The sequence below is a fragment of the Pseudovirgaria hyperparasitica genome (assembly GCF_010093815.1).
Source record: "Pseudovirgaria hyperparasitica strain CBS 121739 unplaced genomic scaffold EJ05scaffold_8, whole genome shotgun sequence".
In the NCBI taxonomy this organism is placed as follows: domain Eukaryota; kingdom Fungi; phylum Ascomycota; class Dothideomycetes; order Acrospermales; family Acrospermaceae; genus Pseudovirgaria; species Pseudovirgaria hyperparasitica.
Window position 1 is genome coordinate 1,112,916 of NW_022985556.1, and position 16,758 is coordinate 1,129,673.

At 50.2% G+C, this 16,758-nt stretch overlaps 6 protein-coding genes and 1 non-coding gene across 7 annotated transcripts; 4 read left to right on the forward strand and 3 right to left on the reverse strand.

The window, feature by feature from the left end:
* Positions 1 to 1,097: 1,097 nt before the first annotated feature.
* Positions 1,098 to 5,279, forward strand: EJ05DRAFT_476401 (uncharacterized protein). Its single transcript, XM_033744020.1, has 4 exons — positions 1,098 to 1,237; positions 1,331 to 4,499; positions 4,551 to 4,684; positions 4,733 to 5,279. Exons 2-4 carry the CDS (start codon positions 1,417 to 1,419, stop codon positions 4,957 to 4,959), a joined length of 3,444 nt encoding a protein of 1,147 aa, XP_033600595.1. The 5' UTR covers positions 1,098 to 1,237; positions 1,331 to 1,416; the 3' UTR covers positions 4,960 to 5,279.
* Positions 5,280 to 5,446: 167 nt separating this feature from the next.
* EJ05DRAFT_538379 (26S protease regulatory subunit 6B) lies at positions 5,447 to 7,259 on the forward strand. The gene is made up of 3 exons (XM_033749451.1): positions 5,447 to 5,732; positions 5,787 to 5,927; positions 5,974 to 7,259. The coding sequence occupies exons 1-3, from the start codon at positions 5,581 to 5,583 to the stop codon at positions 6,941 to 6,943; spliced, it is 1,263 nt and encodes a 420-aa protein (XP_033600596.1). The 5' UTR covers positions 5,447 to 5,580; the 3' UTR covers positions 6,944 to 7,259.
* Positions 7,260 to 9,068: 1,809 nt separating this feature from the next.
* On the reverse strand, positions 9,069 to 11,075 carry EJ05DRAFT_417272 (SAICAR synthase-like protein; the record flags this gene model as incomplete). Its single annotated transcript, XM_033741442.1, has 3 exons — positions 9,069 to 9,476; positions 9,528 to 10,488; positions 10,540 to 11,075. Coding segments are annotated over 3 exons (1,905 nt in total), but the record flags the coding sequence as incomplete, so codon positions are not given.
* Positions 11,076 to 12,980: 1,905 nt separating this feature from the next.
* Positions 12,981 to 13,075, reverse strand: EJ05DRAFT_t42. The gene has a single exon. It is a non-coding gene; the product is annotated as a tRNA-Ser (tRNA).
* Positions 13,076 to 13,235: 160 nt separating this feature from the next.
* Positions 13,236 to 14,234, reverse strand: EJ05DRAFT_465108 (Metallo-hydrolase/oxidoreductase; the record flags this gene model as incomplete). The annotated part of the gene is made up of 3 exons (XM_033742767.1): positions 13,236 to 14,029; positions 14,080 to 14,092; positions 14,149 to 14,234. Coding segments are annotated over 3 exons (857 nt in total), but the record flags the coding sequence as incomplete, so codon positions are not given.
* Positions 14,235 to 14,465: 231 nt separating this feature from the next.
* Positions 14,466 to 15,728, forward strand: EJ05DRAFT_379055 (N-6 adenine-specific DNA methyltransferas-like protein 2). The gene is made up of 5 exons (XM_033741212.1): positions 14,466 to 14,571; positions 14,644 to 14,815; positions 14,878 to 15,112; positions 15,184 to 15,255; positions 15,311 to 15,728. The coding sequence occupies exons 1-5, from the start codon at positions 14,549 to 14,551 to the stop codon at positions 15,562 to 15,564; spliced, it is 756 nt and encodes a 251-aa protein (XP_033600599.1). The 5' UTR covers positions 14,466 to 14,548; the 3' UTR covers positions 15,565 to 15,728.
* A 69-nt stretch (positions 15,729 to 15,797) lies between these two features.
* On the forward strand, positions 15,798 to 16,757 carry EJ05DRAFT_476409 (hit family protein). The gene is made up of 3 exons (XM_033744021.1): positions 15,798 to 15,947; positions 16,012 to 16,094; positions 16,205 to 16,757. Exons 1-3 carry the CDS (start codon positions 15,905 to 15,907, stop codon positions 16,493 to 16,495), a joined length of 417 nt encoding a protein of 138 aa, XP_033600600.1. The 5' UTR covers positions 15,798 to 15,904; the 3' UTR covers positions 16,496 to 16,757.
* The last annotated feature ends 1 nt before the right edge of the window (position 16,758 follows it).

Genomic DNA, 16,758 nt, shown 5'->3' on the forward strand with positions numbered 1-16,758 from the left:
CTATTACCGCGGACAGAGTTCCTATCAATCAGTCCAACTTCAATTCTGCCTCTCCAGAATTGACTCAGTCCAGTTCAACTGAGGCCTCTTGCCAAGGGTTGGATCTTCAGTCCAATTCAATTCTAGGGTAGGATTGAGTTGCTAATAGTTGAGTTGAACTGAAGTTATATATAGATAGGTATATTGGTAGATATCCTCTTAAGGTTAGGTGATTCGACGAGATTCATTATGAGAATGTCACGTGATATGTCACGTGATGTGTCATGTGACTTTCTCGGGTACATTAGGTAAGCTATCATGTGATAGGTCACGTGACTTTCACGCGACTTATCATCACTCTCTCATGTATAAAACCACATAAAGTCTCTATACTAATAGCTATATATAAATAATATGAATATAGTCTCTTTTAAGCTTATTATTCACTCATATTAAGAATTACTATATAGGTAATATAGATATATAGCCTTAAAATACTAAATTTTATGCATCTTTAAGACTTTTAGCTAATCTTACTAATATACTTCAGTCCAGTCCAGTTCAACTTCAATTCTACTACTAGGATTAACAGTCCAGTTCAATTCAACTAGAGGCCCAAAATTGAACTGAACTGATTGATAGGAAGTCTGACCGCGGATGAACGGAAAGAGACATCACGTGGATCTGATTCAAATCCTTAAGACTGAGTCAACTAAAAACCTACCATTCATTATACGGAGAGATGCTTCCTTGCATACCAGAGCCAGATTGGGATCGACTATACCCAGGAAAGTTAAAACTTCAATGTTGTCGACGAAAGAGAACTTAGAGAAGCTTCGAAATGGATACTAATCTACAATGATGCCACTCTGGTGATAGTATGTATATATGATCATATCGGAGATATCAAATTTGTATGCGTCGTAGGCGGTACCTTTAATAGTTCGACATAGTAATTGTTTATTGTTGCCTGCTTAGCAAGATGTCAAATAACATTATTGGTGAAGAGGTGAAGCATAATGGCTATATAAACCGATGAAGCCCCGACGCTACGCCCAATCCGGATCCGTGGCGATGGGGACCCAGTCTACTGTCAAGCTAGCGCGTGTGCAGCAATTCACTTTCAAGGTCTGTTGCTATTCAGTAACAGTCATTGTCCAGATGCGCCTGCCGCCGCGTTCGTTTGCTCGCGACCCCGCAGATGACTCTTTCTTCACCGCAAGAGGGAGATTGGTCAGGTCTCGGAGAAGTTAAAGCTGTACGTACTGCACATCACCACCTCCATTTCCACCACTTTCACTGCTGTCGCCGACATAAAACCCATCGCCTACATTAGCTTATACCTGCCCAGAAAGACTCGTACGCTCGCTGCTGAAAGCTTGCGATCCTACTGCTCGGCACGTCTCACTCATATATCGTTCACCCAGTTTTGCAACAATGCCTCACGCTGTTCTTGATGACGACGGGATCGACGCCCGCGACGACGAGCTCATCGCCAGCCTCTTGAACACCGACGCTCAAGATGTCGACCAACTTGACTTTAGCAGAGAGCTCGAACCGGGCGAGAAAGCCGATGATGCTCAGGACTTTGAGGATATTGGAGACGATGACTTGGCCGACGATGAGGACGAGATCGTGCCAAACCCGGACAGAGTTGATATGAATGGACACTCTTTCGATGATACGCAAGACGGTGCGGATGGTATCTTTGACGACGGCTTCGACGCTCTTTTCGATGATGCGCCTTCTCCCCCAACGGACGGCACGGCTACACAGAAGGTTGTCGGGAACGAAGACGACAAAGATGATCTACATGGGCTGTTCGAAGACGAAGACGATCATAATACTGACCAAGCTAATGGAATCGCTCCCATATCTCACAACGCGACCCAGCTTGAGGACGAAGAGAAGGAGGATTCAGATTTGGCAGACGAAACTCAAGGGCCTTCACCAAATCCTGTAGACGACGGAAGTCTGGACCATATCGAGGACCCAGCCGAGAGAGCGCAACTCCTGGAACAGCTTGAGTTATTCGGCTTTCACCGCGACAGGCAGACTCGGACTGTCACGGCGGATATTCCACCGCCACCTGAGACCGACAAGGAACTGTTCCGCACAATCTTCCCACTGTTCGAGGAAGACAAACCTGTCAGGTGGAAGAAAGTGCTACCCCAGAAACGTGCATATTTCGTTGGCAAACAGCCTCTCAAACCACCAAAGTCGATTCAGCCATCCAAGGTGACCCTTGATCTTATGCCGGACCAGGAGAAATTGTTCAGGCTGCCACCTTCGACCACTGCACCAACAAAAACCCGAGCCGAGGAAGCTGCACAAAGAGGACTAATTCTCGTTACAACCCATGATACACAGGATAAGGAAGAGGAAGAGTCAGATGTAGATGATATGGACGATAACGAGCCCGTTGGTGGCTTTAGATGGCAAGACCTAGAAGTCGTTTGTGCAGACTGGGACCTCTCAAGCTCAAGTGATGCATCTGAATATGGCGATATTGTACTACCTCCTGCTAAGAAGCAGAAGGGAAACCAGATGGACCAGAGTGGGCTTTTACACCGTTTCTACGAGGATTTTCCTTCGCTTGAGGACCCTGAAGCTACAACTGCGAAACTGGCGACTAAGATTACTTTGGATATGAACGATCCACATTTAATGCTCCACGAAATGGACGCCAATATTACCCCTCGAATACCTCGCAAACCTGGACTGGAATTCAAGCGAGACGTGAGCGGAAGTTTCACTCGTGCGCTATCTAAACGATTCAATATCTCTAATGACGAGGCTTACGACGCCCTCAAAGAGAACCACCACAACAACAAGGTTCGCCACCTCATCGGCACCGAGAGCCTCGAACACGCAACACCGGCATTACGGCTACAGTTCCCATTCTACAAGGTGAAGATGAGTGCTCGAGAATGTCGGTCTTTCCACAGACCCCAAATGCATTTTAAGGCCCCCGAGCTAGCTAAAGTTACGAAAAATCGTCGCGTAAAGCGAAAGCTGCTAAAGGGCCTATCTGCGAAGGAGATCTACGCTACATCCGACAGTCTTTCTTTAGCAGATAATTCCGACATGATTCTCTTCGAGTACTCCGAGGAGCAACCTATGATGATGTCGAATTTCGGAATGCATAGTCGTCTCATCAACTATTACAAGCGAAAAGATGATGCGGATACGCAGAGGCCGAAGAAAGAGCTTGGTGAAACATCCGTATTATTACCACAAGACGATAGTCCATTTTCCAAATTCGGCACAGTGGAACCTGGCGAGATGACTTCAGCACTGAGCAATCAGATGTTCCGCGCTCCTGTATTCCAACACGAGCCGAAGAACAGTGATTTCCTGATCATTCGGAGCACTACCGGAGAGAACGGCCATAGTTGGCATGTGAGGAACATCTCAAACCTGATGGTCGTTGGCCAACAGTTTCCCAATATGGAGATACCTGGAACTCATTCGCGCAAAGTGACTGAAGCTGCCAAGAACCGATTGAAGATGATTGCGTACCGGATATACCGTAGTAATTCTCGCCGGAAGGTCAAGGGCGCTCTTCTTAGCAATGAAATGATACGAGAGCATCTTCCTGGAACAGACATCGCCCAGAACCGTGGAAAGCTGAGAGAGTTCATGCAGTACGACAAAGAACGTGCCTCCTGGAATCCTAACCCCGCTGAATACACAGACGACGCACCTGTCGAATCGCTTCGAAAGATAGTTCCGGAAACAATCTGCCTACTGGACGCCACACAAGTCGGAGCCCAGTATCTGCAAGACGCAGGTTATAACAAAACTGATAATGATCAAGAGGACGTCGACGAAGACGGCGAGACTATGGAGGAGCAGATGGCGCCCTGGCAGCTCACCAAGAATTTCTTGAATGCTGCAGCTGGCAAGGCCATGGTCGAGATTCATGGGCCTGGCGACCCTACTGGATGTTCCGAGGCTTTCAGTTTCATCAAAGTTTCAATGAAAGGTGGCTTTCGTGCACTGGGTGAGAGTATCGAGGACCAGCTCGATGCTCAGAAAAAGAAAGCAAACAGTGGGCATAATTACAACGTGGCCACTCAAGAACAGAAGTACAGAGAGGCCATAACGAGAACTTGGAATGCCCAAAAACAGAGCCTCAGTTCAACCGTTGAACAAGAAGGCTTTGATGCAGATGGCGTGGACAATGTCGAGGAAGTGGTTGATAACGGTCGAGAACCTACGCCACATCACGTGGGCGGGTCCCAGTATGGGACGCCCATGCGCAACGACGATGATACTATGAGTCAATTCAGTAGACTTAGCCGATCCAGCCAGAAAGGCAAGATGCTGAAAATCACGCGGACGGTGCTTGATACGTATGGGAACCCGAAGACAGAGCGCGAGGTTATCAAAAACCCCCGGGTCATTCGAGAGTACCTGAAAAGGCAAAGCGCCGCCCACCTCGAAGACATTAAGAAAGATTTATTCAATCTGAAGCCCACGGGTGATGAGGCCAAAGATGCTTTGCGAGAGAGAGCGTAAGATTGCGTCTTGACCTTTCATCTCAGCCATAGCTAACATCCGTGTAGTCTTCGCGACGAACTTCTGCGTCTTGAGCGCAACCAAGAACGCCGCATGGGCCGCGAGAAAGCCAAGGGTGTCTACAACCCATCTAATTCCGACTCTCCTGGTACAGGAAAGCACGTTGGTACCCACCGCAAGTGTAAGCGCTGTGGTAAAGCTGGTCATATTAGTACTAACAAGAAGTAAGTTTTATTCTCTCTCTCCTCCCGGCGAAAGGATCATAAGTATGCTGACGCAACTTCAACAGGCTCTGCCCAATGCAAAACGGCACGATCCAGGGACCCGAGGATTCTGATGCTGCGTTTCCTATGCCCACTATATAATCGCCTCTCCCACCTCTATACGCGTAGCTTCACGTCTTGTTTTCCTGAATTTTCATTCTGCATGCAGATGTTTCGACCTCCTTGGCGTTGATACGGTGTAACATGGCGCAGTAATTGGACTAAAAGGTCAGCTATTGTTACAGTTTGACAGCGAGCTACGCCGGTCGGCTCGTGGGAAGTCCCGCCTTTGAAATATATAAGGCCTGGTCTTTGATCGGAAATGAATCGCACCATTCAGCAGTGAAGATGTAAGATAGGTATTCGTCTTTCCAATTCAGTAGCGATCACTGGTGGATTGCGACGGTGAATGAAACGGGCTGCGTGCAATATTTACGCATGAGGACGACTCGAATGCAGAGCGAGCATTGTTATTACCATATAGGTTAGATTAACTCAGTACAGTAAACCTTGTGTGCGATACCAAATGTGTCCGATATCTGCCCCATTGGTGGCTGATGCGGCCTATTGCGGCAGCTTAATTATCTGTTCAAATAGTTGATGTCGGTGATTATGTAAGATCCTTTCCCGTGCCAAGACCACCTGGTGATGGCGAACCGCTTGCGGCTCATGCTTCAGAGCCGCGTCGAAGCTCTGATCTCCTGTACTCCATCACTTGAACACAACACTCACTCAACACGATTTCTTTACGCGCGCTCTCGACTCTCCTGTAACCGCTGTCCTCCTCGACTCTATCTCAGCTCCACAAGCAGCCATGGCCGACGTCGCCGTAGAGAATCCGGCGAACCAAGTCCATCCTCACAAGAAGCAACTACCTTCATCTATACCCAACTTTGAATCGTTAGAGGGCTTTTCAACGGACGGTGATGAATACTCCACATTCAAGAAGCTTCAGAGACAGCTAGAGTATGTCTTCAACGAGCTCAAGAGTATCGACATACGTGCTAACAAAGCGGACAGATACATTCAGCTCCAGGAAGAATACATCAAGGATGAGCAAAGGAGTTTGAAGCGTGAGCTCATTCGAGCGCAGGAGGAGATAAAGCGCATTCAATCTGTGCCGCTGGTGATTGGGCAGTTCATGGAGGCTATTGACCAAAAGTGTGTTACGCAATAATGCTTGAAGCTATCTCGCTGACCTTCATAGTACGGGGATTGTACAATCGTCGACAGGGTCTAATTATGTCGTCCGGATCCTATCTACGCTCGACCGCGAACTTCTCAAGCCCTCCTCGTCTGTCGCCCTCCACCGCCACTCCAATGCTCTAGTCGATATTCTACCCCCAGAGGCCGACTCCTCGATAGCAATGCTCGGTGCCGACGAGAAGCCCGATGTCACATATGCGGACGTAGGAGGTCTGGATATGCAAAAGCAGGAGATTAGAGAAGCAGTCGAGCTGCCACTCACACACTTCGATCTGTACAAGCAGATCGGTATTGACCCGCCACGCGGTGTACTGCTGTACGGTCCCCCGGGTACCGGCAAGACAATGCTGGTCAAGGCCGTCGCGAACAGCACAACTGCATCATTCATTCGAGTTGTTGGCTCCGAATTTGTGCAAAAGTACCTCGGTGAAGGACCCCGCATGGTGCGTGACGTCTTCCGCATGGCACGCGAGAACTCGCCTGCGATTATCTTCATCGACGAAATCGACGCCATCGCCACGAAACGTTTCGATGCACAGACCGGTGCCGATCGCGAGGTCCAACGTATCCTACTCGAGCTGCTGAATCAGATGGACGGTTTCGATCAGACCTCCAACGTCAAGGTCATCATGGCAACGAATCGTGCCGACACGCTCGATCCCGCCCTGCTGCGTCCCGGTCGTCTGGACCGAAAGATTGAATTCCCTTCTCTGCGCGACCGCCGCGAACGACGCTTGATCTTCAGCACTATTGCCAGCAAGATGAGTCTGAGTCCCGAGGTCGATCTGGACAGTCTGATTGTGCGGAACGATCCGCTCAGCGGTGCCATTATTGCGGCGATCATGCAAGAGGCCGGGCTGAGGGCGGTGCGGAAGAATAGGTACAACATCATCCAGAGCGATCTGGAGGATGCGTATGCCAGCCAGGTCAAGGGTGCGCAGGAGGCTGACAAGTTCGACTTTTACAAGTAGAGAGAGAAAGAGTAGACAGGGCGGGGCGGGGGAGCAAGGTTGGATGAGGAGAGAGGTTCTGCATAGACTTACTTTGATAGCAAACAGCCTGCCGACGCGTTCCGGAGGCACTGTAATATACACAGAATCATCACGCACTTCAATCGTAATATCGCCACCCCTTTCCATCCCCAAATCAATCTCAGACTCGCGGGTGTAGGCCAAAGTGTATCTTGCTGCTCAGGCGGTGTTCAAGTCATATTCACTTCACATCCACAAAACCCGGCAGCTTTCAGTCGACCGATCAAGTAATCACACACAGACACATAGACAGAGCATATCTCAATAGACCTAATTCTATTACCCATATGAACACTCATACACACACTCTCCCCGCTCTCCCCTTCCCCCCTTTCCAAACCTAAACGCTACCCATCTCCCTCCTTCCCAGATCCCGCAAGGAAGGCGGCCCAAAAGGTCATACATGAGTAAAATGGCACTGCTCTGCACATACACATATGCGACTAGGTAGTTTATGACGATGACGAAGATAATGACGACGATAATGACGACGACAACAATGACGATAAATGATGATGGATAAAACACAGAAAAAACCCACACGGGACAATGATGACGGTTGGTATCAAGGGGGTTAAAAAAAAACAATAAAAAAAAATACTCACAAGAAACAATAGGATACAAACAACCACAATCCCATTCTCAACTACAATCGAATCTTCACACACGCACGATACGCTACGCTACACACAAACTATATTGCACGCACGCTACGCACTACCTATACCACACACCCACAAAGAAGGACAGGACAGGACAGGACAGGACAGGACAGGACAGGACAGGCACGAAGAACAAGCAAGCATGTAACGCAGTAAGTAACGCAGTAGGTAACGCAGTACGCAGTAGATAGGTAGGTAGGTACGTAGCCATTTCCCCAAGCAAAGCAAAGCCTAGCCTAGGAAATGATATGATATGCCAAGATAAGACAGGACAGGACAGGACAGGCTACAAGGCATGAAAACAGCCGTTTTGGTTATCTCCCCGCCCTCCGGCCCAAAAAAAACCGAGTAGACGAGCGGTGGTGATGATGATGATGATGATGATGATGATGATGATGACAATGACCATGATGATAATGATGACCATGATGATAAATAAACATAGGAAAAGACTCAGGGGCGCTAGGACCGCGACGCGACGCGACTGCCATATAGTCATGTCACACGCGTGGACTTATGCTACTACTAGTACTAGTAACTACTACCAATCCTACTACCACTCCTACTACCACTCCTACTACTACCCCTAATCCCCGTCTAGTCTCTGCAACGGAACGCTACATGGTCAAAATGGAACACGCTCACAACTGCTCGGACTTCTCTACGACAGACGGATAAGACAGATAAGACAGACAAACAGACAGACCAAGCAGGGACAAAGGAGATGACGATGATGATGATGATGATGATGATGATGATGCAAAGACGCGCACGCAATGCTTTGATGATGATGAATTATAAAGAAGAAGAAGCAGATAAAAAAAGGGGAGAATTACAGGATTGCGAGCGCTTCGCCGTCCGTTCTTTTACGCAGAGAGGTATACAAATAACATTTACAAATGGATCGTCGCTTACTCGCCGGTTTGGGGGTGCCTCTCCGGGCTGACCTTGGTGGTATATAGGGGATTTTGATTTGATTTCAGGAGGGACGAGTTCGCAGGTGCCTCGATGCCCCATAGGGAAAAGTCTCATTGTACCGCGTCAATTCTCATGCCGTACTCCTCCATCTCTACACCGCCTGGCCCTGTTTTGACACGTGATGGACTATGCGTGAATTCTTGGGCGACAAGAGGTGGGGCCAGATCTCCAGAGTTCGTATGGGGGATTGTTGGAAGAGACTTGTCCCTGCCTCTTCCTCTCATGTCATCTTTTGGTGGTGTAGGCGGACCGTCCTTTGGCGGAGTCGGCGGACGCTCATCGTCGGCCTCACGACCGTCTTTCGGCGGGGTTGGCGGTGGGCGCGAGTACGCATGTGCTGCAGTTGGAGAGAGAGTGTTGGCAGGGCCGGCGTGTTTCGGAGGGTTGTGTGGATCGGAACTCCTAGTGCTCCTTTGACTTCGCGCGCTACGTCCATCAACACTACTCGTTTCATGTGCTTCCTCCACAACTGGCAGACTATAGCCCAGTTCGCCGCGCTCTGCACTTGGACTTCGGACTACTGTGATGCTGCGTTCCGGAATATTCTCTTCACTTTGGCCATGTCTTTTCGAGCGCTCGGCAACCTTCTCTGCTTTCTCGATGACCTTTTCAGTGGGCGTTTGACGAGCTTGCTCGATTGAAGCGCTGGGCATTTCACTCTCCCGGCGTTCTTCTTCCAGCTTCTCGGCGTCAGCGGCTTCCTTGGTTTTGGTGACTGCGGAAATGAATCGAACAAAGCGATCTCCATAGCGCTCGGGGGGTATTGCAGAAATTTGAGACTCCTGATTTGACAGGCCTTTGATGAAATGTTCCATTCGTTTGATAAGGCTGTACTGTTGTATGGGTTAGCATAGAATTGAATTTGTGCAAATGGGGCGACTTACGTGGGTCAAACAGTCAATGATACCCAGGTAGTAAATCTCTTCGCCTGGTCGATCGTCCTCATGTGTTGCCTGAAAGCCGCCATCATCGCTGTAAAAGTAGAAATTCGTCTTCCCTTCTACGGCCTCGTCTGGCATTTTAGTATTTGTTTGACCCATAGGAACTGGCTTCTGTAGCTTCAACGTCGCCCGCAATTCTTTCGCTTTCCGAGCATTCTCTAGCTTCGAAGGTGTCCGTAACAGCGGATTTGGTTGAAAGTCTTCAGGTTCATCTCCCATAGGCTGGAAGACTTGTAAGTTCTTCTCACGAAGACCCTCTTCGTTTCCCTTCTCCAAGTCATGAATCCCAATAAGCAAAGAGTAGTCCATTATCTTGAGGCGCTGCAGAAGCTTAACATCCTGCTCCATCTGTGCTATGAAGGCCGATTTCTTGGTAGGACCAAACTCCAGATGCAAATCCCTTCGTAGCCAGTTCAAATCCTTCAAGGTTGCGCGTGGGTTCTTCTCTAAATCCTCTTCTCGAAAGTCTCGACCTATAGTTGAGCCTTTCAAGTCGAAGGTGTGGTGGATGTCTCGATGCGGTGGGAATAGGTTGTTCATGACGACGAAGTGTATTTTCCGTCCGTAAGGAAGCTTGACTCGATGGAGACCGTAGAACTGTGAAAGGAGAGTGTTGGGATTATGGCGGACGTGATCGTAATATTCTACCAAGATCTTCCGTAGAAATTTGTGCTCCGCGTGGTGGATTGTCTTGATGATGTATTTGTAGTCCCTCGAAAAATAGAAGAAGCTGCCACTCTTGCCAGGCGAACCAAGCTCGGACAAGATATACTTGCTAGTCAGAGACATCAAGTAGTCCGCGGGATCTTGTTGGAAGATTATTCTCAGGTGCCGGAAAACCCATGGAGCGTAGTCCTTGAATTTGAAGTCGTATTTGGCGGACGGCGTGAGTTCGTTGCCGTTGCTGTGGGATCGTTAGCATTAGGCGAAGCAACGTAGTAGAGGGACAACTTACACATCAAATGAGAACTTGAAGCTGTCTGTGAAGTCTTTCTCTTCAAGGTCTCGATTCATCTTGGCATTTGTCCTGGAAACAGTGAAGCGAATGCCCGTCAGCATATTGTATGCTGTCACATAGTTGACATGGCCCTGTTCGACTTTGGTTCCGACTACCACCAGATCGTCGTCCTCTTCCTCTTTGCGTTTCCTTTTACTGGCGCGCTTTTTGGCAAGCTCAGCATATCGTGCAGCATCCTCGTCTTGAACCTCATCGACGAGCACATCCGATTGTATTGATCGAGTACCTCTGCGCACGAGGGACATTGAACCACGTCGTCTCGTTGGTGTGTTGGGCGAGAAACGACCTGTAGATGTTGCAACGTCCTCGGCGTTCACACCGGCGAACTCGCGGGACATACGAGACGCCGAGACTTTGGGGACCTCGAGCGTATGCCGATGCTGGAGTCGAGCGCTCCCCGGAAGCTGTGAAGATGTGGATGTTGTCGATTGATGCGATGATGAAAATGTTGGAGGTGAAGATACACGTTGAGAGGGATTGGTCGGGTTGAGCAAATTCGCATCTGCGGGGGGGTATGTCGAGGAGACTCTTTGTGATTGAGATCCGTAGTCCGTGCTTGTGCGTATGGCAGTTGGTGACTCCGAGAGACTCGACTCAGTTGTCCCATCAAGGCCATTTGTCATGTCTATTGTGACCTTTGTCGACCTGAAGCGTCGCTCCTCGGCGTTACCCTGTTCGGTATACGAGAACCTCCCATCATCACGGCTCACATTCCTGGGTACTGCAGTGTCACCATTAGAAGCGAATTTCTCATTTTCAGACATGGAGCTTCGCTTGCCCATTGTGTTGGCATTGAAGTCTCTGCTCGGGGCGGACTTGTCGTGGGAGTTTCTCTTTGTATCGTGCGTATAACCGTTTGGAAGGGATTGCAACGGGGGATGACCATTTGACATTGCACTACTCTTCACTGACAGGTCGCCATTCGAAAGTCTGCCACTAGTCTCGCTGGATCGATTGAAGTGTTTGTCCATGGAAGTGCGCAATTCGTGGGAGCCGGATCGAAGAGAGGAATAGTCCCGTTCCTCGGCTAACAGAGAGGGCATAACGAATTTGGAGGAACGGTTGTGAGCATCGGAGACGGCCCCAATTGTGTTCCCAAGTGGCGGACAAATGTTTGCGGTCTTCGGAAGGGTCTTCGTTTGGGAGTGTTTAGAGAAGGGTGGAGGAGTAGTACGCCTACGTGTCGACGGGGAGACGAAGGAGCAGCCAGGTAGGAGAGGAGTCGGATCAAGCAGCGCAGAGGGAATAGCAACAAACAGACAAAGATGCAAAGGCTGAAGATGGGGCGAAGGTGTTGTGTATGTGTGTGTGTGTGTATGTGTTGTTGTGAAGAGGACGGGGTGTATGTATAATGGGATTTCTAGGGCAGATAGATGGGTGGTAGGAAGCGCAGGATTAGGGTAACAAAAGCTCACGGCGTGCTTCCCAACTGCCAAGAGCCCAATGACAGGGCGTCGACCTACCCACGCTTCCAGATTCCGTCTACCCTTTAGCCTTAAGGGACCAGTAATAATTAGTGGGCAGTTGGCAGTTGGCACTCTACCTACTACACTACCTACTACCAGCACGTCCCCCCAATTCTTCCGTCATTCCTCATATTACTCCTCGCCATCCCTCCCTCCTTTCTAAAATACGCACCCCGGCCTGGGCAACGCGATATTCTGATCAGATCTTTTGCGAAGACCAGATTCAGTTTCTTAGTATCAATTTTGAATATCTTCATCTGTGCCCGTCAAGGCACCTACAGGTCTAGTGGGGTTAGCCAAGTCATCGAATAGACAACAGCTTGCGTGTCCCTTTGCGCTTGTTGTCCTCAGCCTCATAGATTCTGCGCTGCCCGTTCGCTGCTGGGTCCCTTCGCACGTTACAGCGAGGCCTTTGCTAACTCCGAAACGGAGCGTCCGGCAACGACAGTCGCACGACTCGCAAGGTCGTCTTGTTAACGTGAACCTAACTCCAGAAGCCGATGTCCGCCTAGAATGGAGATGATGAGTCTCGCGGCCGGCTACCAGATGCCAACGCGCAATCGTAATTTACTTATTTTGTTCTCTAGGTACATTCGTTCGTTACTTGCTAGATTTAGCTGGTGAACAAGCTTCGCGTTGGCGCCGTTCCAGCATCGGGTATTCCCTATTGGACGAGCCTTGGAGAGACAAGCCCCCCTTTCCTGTCCATCCTCTCTAGGAATGTATCTCTCCATGGATCGATCTATTCCAACTTAATCTTGTTATTTGGTCTTAGTGCTACAAGCTAGTTGTTGTATTCTAAAAATAAAGTCCCTCTAAGATTATAGCGACAAACTACGAATTCTAAAATGCTAGTGAGACGTGCTTGGGTTGTCGCTGGTACAAAAACCAAAGGGATTAGAAACAAAAAAACGACATGAACAAGATTCGAACTTGCGAGGCCGAAGCCATTAGATTACTCGAAGGTGAATTCAAGTCTAACCCATTAACCACTCTGGCATCATGCCGAATAATGATTAAAGATTTTTAGTTTCAATATATAATGTTTCCCAGGTTCACGTTTTGCGACGACGCGCCATATACGTCTTGGCAACTAACGGCCGTGCAGCCGAGTCTACCCACCACTTACCGGGGCATTGTTGGAGAACCAAATATACACGCGCCACGCTCACAGTGATATGAATAAATTGACAACTAACAGCACTACAACGTCGACTTCGGCAGCAAACTCCACGCACCGGACGCCTCATCACGAGCCACCCGGCCATCCCGCGCCAACTTCTCCAGCACCTGCACCACGCCCTTCTCCGCCGGCTCATGCAGATTCTCCGGATAGTCCCTGTAGATAACCTTGACCATCTCCATCGACCCCCACCGCGACGGCACCACTGCCCCTTCCTTCTCCCTTCCCAGCACCTCGACAATCTGATTCTCGCGCTGCTTGCGGTGCGCGATATACTCCAGCACCTTTGCCCTGCCGTCGTCAATGACCGGGCCGTGGCCAGGATAGGCGCGGCCGTGGAATTGGCCGGCCATGCGCTCCAGACTGTCCATGTAGGCGGCGAGGTCCTCGAAGACGGCGGTGCCGTGGCCGAGGACGTTGTCGCCCGTGAACATGGCGTCCTCCTCCTCGAGGATGAAGGCCATGTGGTCTGCTGTGTGGCCGGGGCAGTGGAAGGCGCGCAGGGTGGCGCCGTCGGTCTTGAATGTTTGGCCGTCGGTGTAGTTTGTTTGGCCTGGGTCTGGCTGGTTCTTGTAGAAGAGGGTGTGCGGGGAGAGGGCGCGGAGGTCGGTGATGCCGCCGACGTGGTCGGCGTGCCAGTGGGTGAGGATTGCGCGGTCGATTTGGATGTTTTCGGAGGCGAGGAGGGATTTGATGGATTGGATCCATGCGGGCTTGCCCTCGCCTGTGTCGAGCAGGATGCGCTTCGGGCCTTGGCCGATGAGGTAGGTGTTTGTGCCTTTGGCTTGTCGTTATTGACCATTGTTTTGTGATCGATTGACTGCTTACCTTGGAGAGTGAACTGCGTGAGGTCAGCCTTGTCTCCGAGTCTTCCATTGTTCATGACATAATGCTTGCCTTCCCGGGATTCCCGCCGAGGATTCGTATCACTCTACTACTCAATCTCTCAATCTCCGGCAGAGGCGGTAGTGATGCTGCCATTCTCAATCTATGCATTCAGAGACCAGACCTGACGTATTCTCCCGCAAGCAATATATATCGACATATCGCTTGGCAGCTTACTGTACCCGGAGACTCGGTGAGCACGTCAGAAAGCAAACCTCGGCGATAAGAGAAATTCCTGGATCGGCTCTCAGGTAGCTCTATGTTTCTGGACACACGAACACCAAGTGTCCCGATGCGGTCCATAAATTCTTTGCATCCTTGCGATTTGGTGTCAGGGCAGCAATTTTTTTTTTACTTTTTTATTTATCATTTTTGGGAAACATACCAATATATTTATATATACATTCCTATCATGATGGACGACGACGACATCCCGTATGTGAAAAGCAACACGACGCTCAAAGATTCAGAGAATCGCCTAACGTGATAATTATTCGTTTTCAACAGGTCGCTCCCGGCAGATGCACTACAAGCCCTGCAGGAGTTTTATAATGAACGAGACACTCGAGCCAAGCAGTTCGACCAGCTCAAGGCCCAGGCCGAGCAAGAAGAACAAGATCGACCCAAGAAGTGGTCGATGGAGTATTTTACGGAAGACTGGAATGCTTCCCAATTCTGGGTACCGTGATGTCCTTACGACGACCCCCCAGGGTCATAAATAAAGCTCATCCTGTCCTCCAGTACACAGACGAGTGTGCCACGACATATGCAAGACAGCTGCTCGACAGTGCGACCGATGCGTCGGCCGTGGCAGTGGTCTCTGCACCCAGCGTGTTCATCCAGCTGAAGAACCTGCTGAGCGCGGGAGCGTACTCTGTCAAGCCGCGCATAATGCTGTTCGAGTACGACGAGCGCTTCGCAGTCTTCAAGGGCGAGTATACGTACTACGATTTTGCAAATCCGACTCAGTTACCGGGTAATATGACCACCACCGCCATTGTTCACGGTTTTTCTACGCGACCAAACAAGCACTCATACGCATGCCAGGCGAACTGAAGGGTAAATTCGACCGCATCATCTTCGACCCACCGTTCCTCAACGAGAACACGCAGACGAAGAGTAATTATGCATGTGTTTTCTTCTTTTATGGAGTATTACTGATTGATTCACCCAGCCGCCATCACGGTCAGATGGCTATCACGCAACTGGAACGCACCGGGAACGCAGTCAGTGACCGACGAGAAGCCCAAGGAAAGCCTGCGCCTGATCGGCAGCACGGGCGAGAGGATGAAGCCGCTCGTGAGCAAGCTGTACGGCAAGGTGGGCATAAGGACGACCAACTTCGAAGTCGAGCATGCCAAGGGTCTCAGCAACGAGTTCCACTGCTACGCCAATTTCGAATGTGACGCTTGGAAGTGGGCAGCCTGAGTGGATTGAGAGGAGAAGGTGTCCAGGCGGAGTGGTTTTGAGCGCTGGGTTTGTTGATTTATTGATTGATGCAAGCAAGCAACGACACAATTGCTGGCGGAGGCAAGTCGCACTGTACCAGGATGCAGCCGCTTAGACCAACCACGACGTTTTCGCCGTCCGGGCCAGAAAACCGTGCGGGGCTACGTCAATTCGACAAATACACCTACTACCTACCTACCTACAAAACCTACTACTCATATCCACTCACCATCTCCCACCACACCCAACACAGCGTGCAAACTCCCCACAAGAACCATCCCCCCAAAAACAAACCACACAACTCCACATGACCAGCAGAATGGCATCACTACCCTCCTGCATCTTCTGCAAAATCATCAAGGGTACCTACCACCATGCCAACCCCCAAGGCCCTTCTCTCTAACAACAAACCCTCTTCCCAAACAGGCGAAATCCCCTCCCTCAAACTCTTCGAAAGCGACAAAACCTACGCCTTCCTCGACATCGGGCCCCTCTCATCCGGCCACTCTGTACGTTACGCTCCCTCCCTCCCCCCAAAAAACCCCCCAAAACCCTTCCCCCAAAAACCCTCCACCCAAAACCAAAACTAACACCCCCACCCCCCCTTCGCCCAACACAGCTCATAATCCCCAAACACCACGGCGCAAAGCTCCACGACATGCCCGCCGACCAACTAACCGAGATCCTGCCCGTGGCCGCGCGCATCGCCCAGGCCGTCGGCTGCGAAGACTACAACATACTGCAGAACAACGGGCGGATCGCGCATCAGGTCGTGGACCATGTGCACTTCCACATGATTCCGAAGCCGAATGAGGCGGAAGGGTTGGGGGTTGGGTGGCCGGTGCGGGAGGGGGAGGAGGATAAGACGGAGTTGGCGCGGTTGTGTGAGCGGATTCGGAGTAGGATGTAGATGTAGATGTGGGAAATGTAGGAGATGGAGGGGGATTCTTTGTGGACTACTTCGGGGTGGTTGATAGGGGGAGATGGGAGCGGCAAAATCATGCGTCTAGAGAGAGAGAGGGTGGATGTAGTACGCGGGGCAGTCGTCTGATTGGAAAGTAGTGTCGATAATGTCACAACTACTTGCTGCGCCAACGCTCTCTCCATTCTCCCTACGAGTACGAGCGCCATGCTGTTATATCCAGTGAAATAATCCCTTGTCCCTGCCCGCCC

Coding starts and splice junctions, on each gene's coding strand:
- EJ05DRAFT_476401 (XM_033744020.1), top strand. CDS start 1,417: ATGCCTCACGCTGTTCTTGATGACGACGGGATCGACGCCCGCGACGAC. Junction 4,500..4,550: donor GATGCTTTGCGAGAGAGAGC/GTAAGATTGCGT, acceptor ACATCCGTGTAG/TCTTCGCGACGAACTTCTGC. Junction 4,685..4,732: donor CGTTGGTACCCACCGCAAGT/GTAAGCGCTGTG, acceptor ACAAGAAGTAAG/TTTTATTCTCTCTCTCCTCC.
- EJ05DRAFT_538379 (XM_033749451.1), top strand. CDS start 5,581: ATGGCCGACGTCGCCGTAGAGAATCCGGCGAACCAAGTCCATCCTCAC. Junction 5,733..5,786: donor AAGCTTCAGAGACAGCTAGA/GTATGTCTTCAA, acceptor CAAAGCGGACAG/ATACATTCAGCTCCAGGAAG. Junction 5,928..5,973: donor ATGGAGGCTATTGACCAAAA/GTGTGTTACGCA, acceptor TGACCTTCATAG/TACGGGGATTGTACAATCGT.
- EJ05DRAFT_379055 (XM_033741212.1), top strand. CDS start 14,549: ATGATGGACGACGACGACATCCC. Junction 14,816..14,877: donor GGAATGCTTCCCAATTCTGG/GTACCGTGATGT, acceptor CCTGTCCTCCAG/TACACAGACGAGTGTGCCAC. Junction 15,256..15,310: donor CGAGAACACGCAGACGAAGA/GTAATTATGCAT, acceptor TGATTCACCCAG/CCGCCATCACGGTCAGATGG.
- EJ05DRAFT_476409 (XM_033744021.1), top strand. CDS start 15,905: ATGGCATCACTACCCTCCTGCATCTTCTGCAAAATCATCAAGG. Junction 15,948..16,011: donor CTTCTGCAAAATCATCAAGG/GTACCTACCACC, acceptor CTTCCCAAACAG/GCGAAATCCCCTCCCTCAAA. Junction 16,095..16,204: donor CCCTCTCATCCGGCCACTCT/GTACGTTACGCT, acceptor CGCCCAACACAG/CTCATAATCCCCAAACACCA.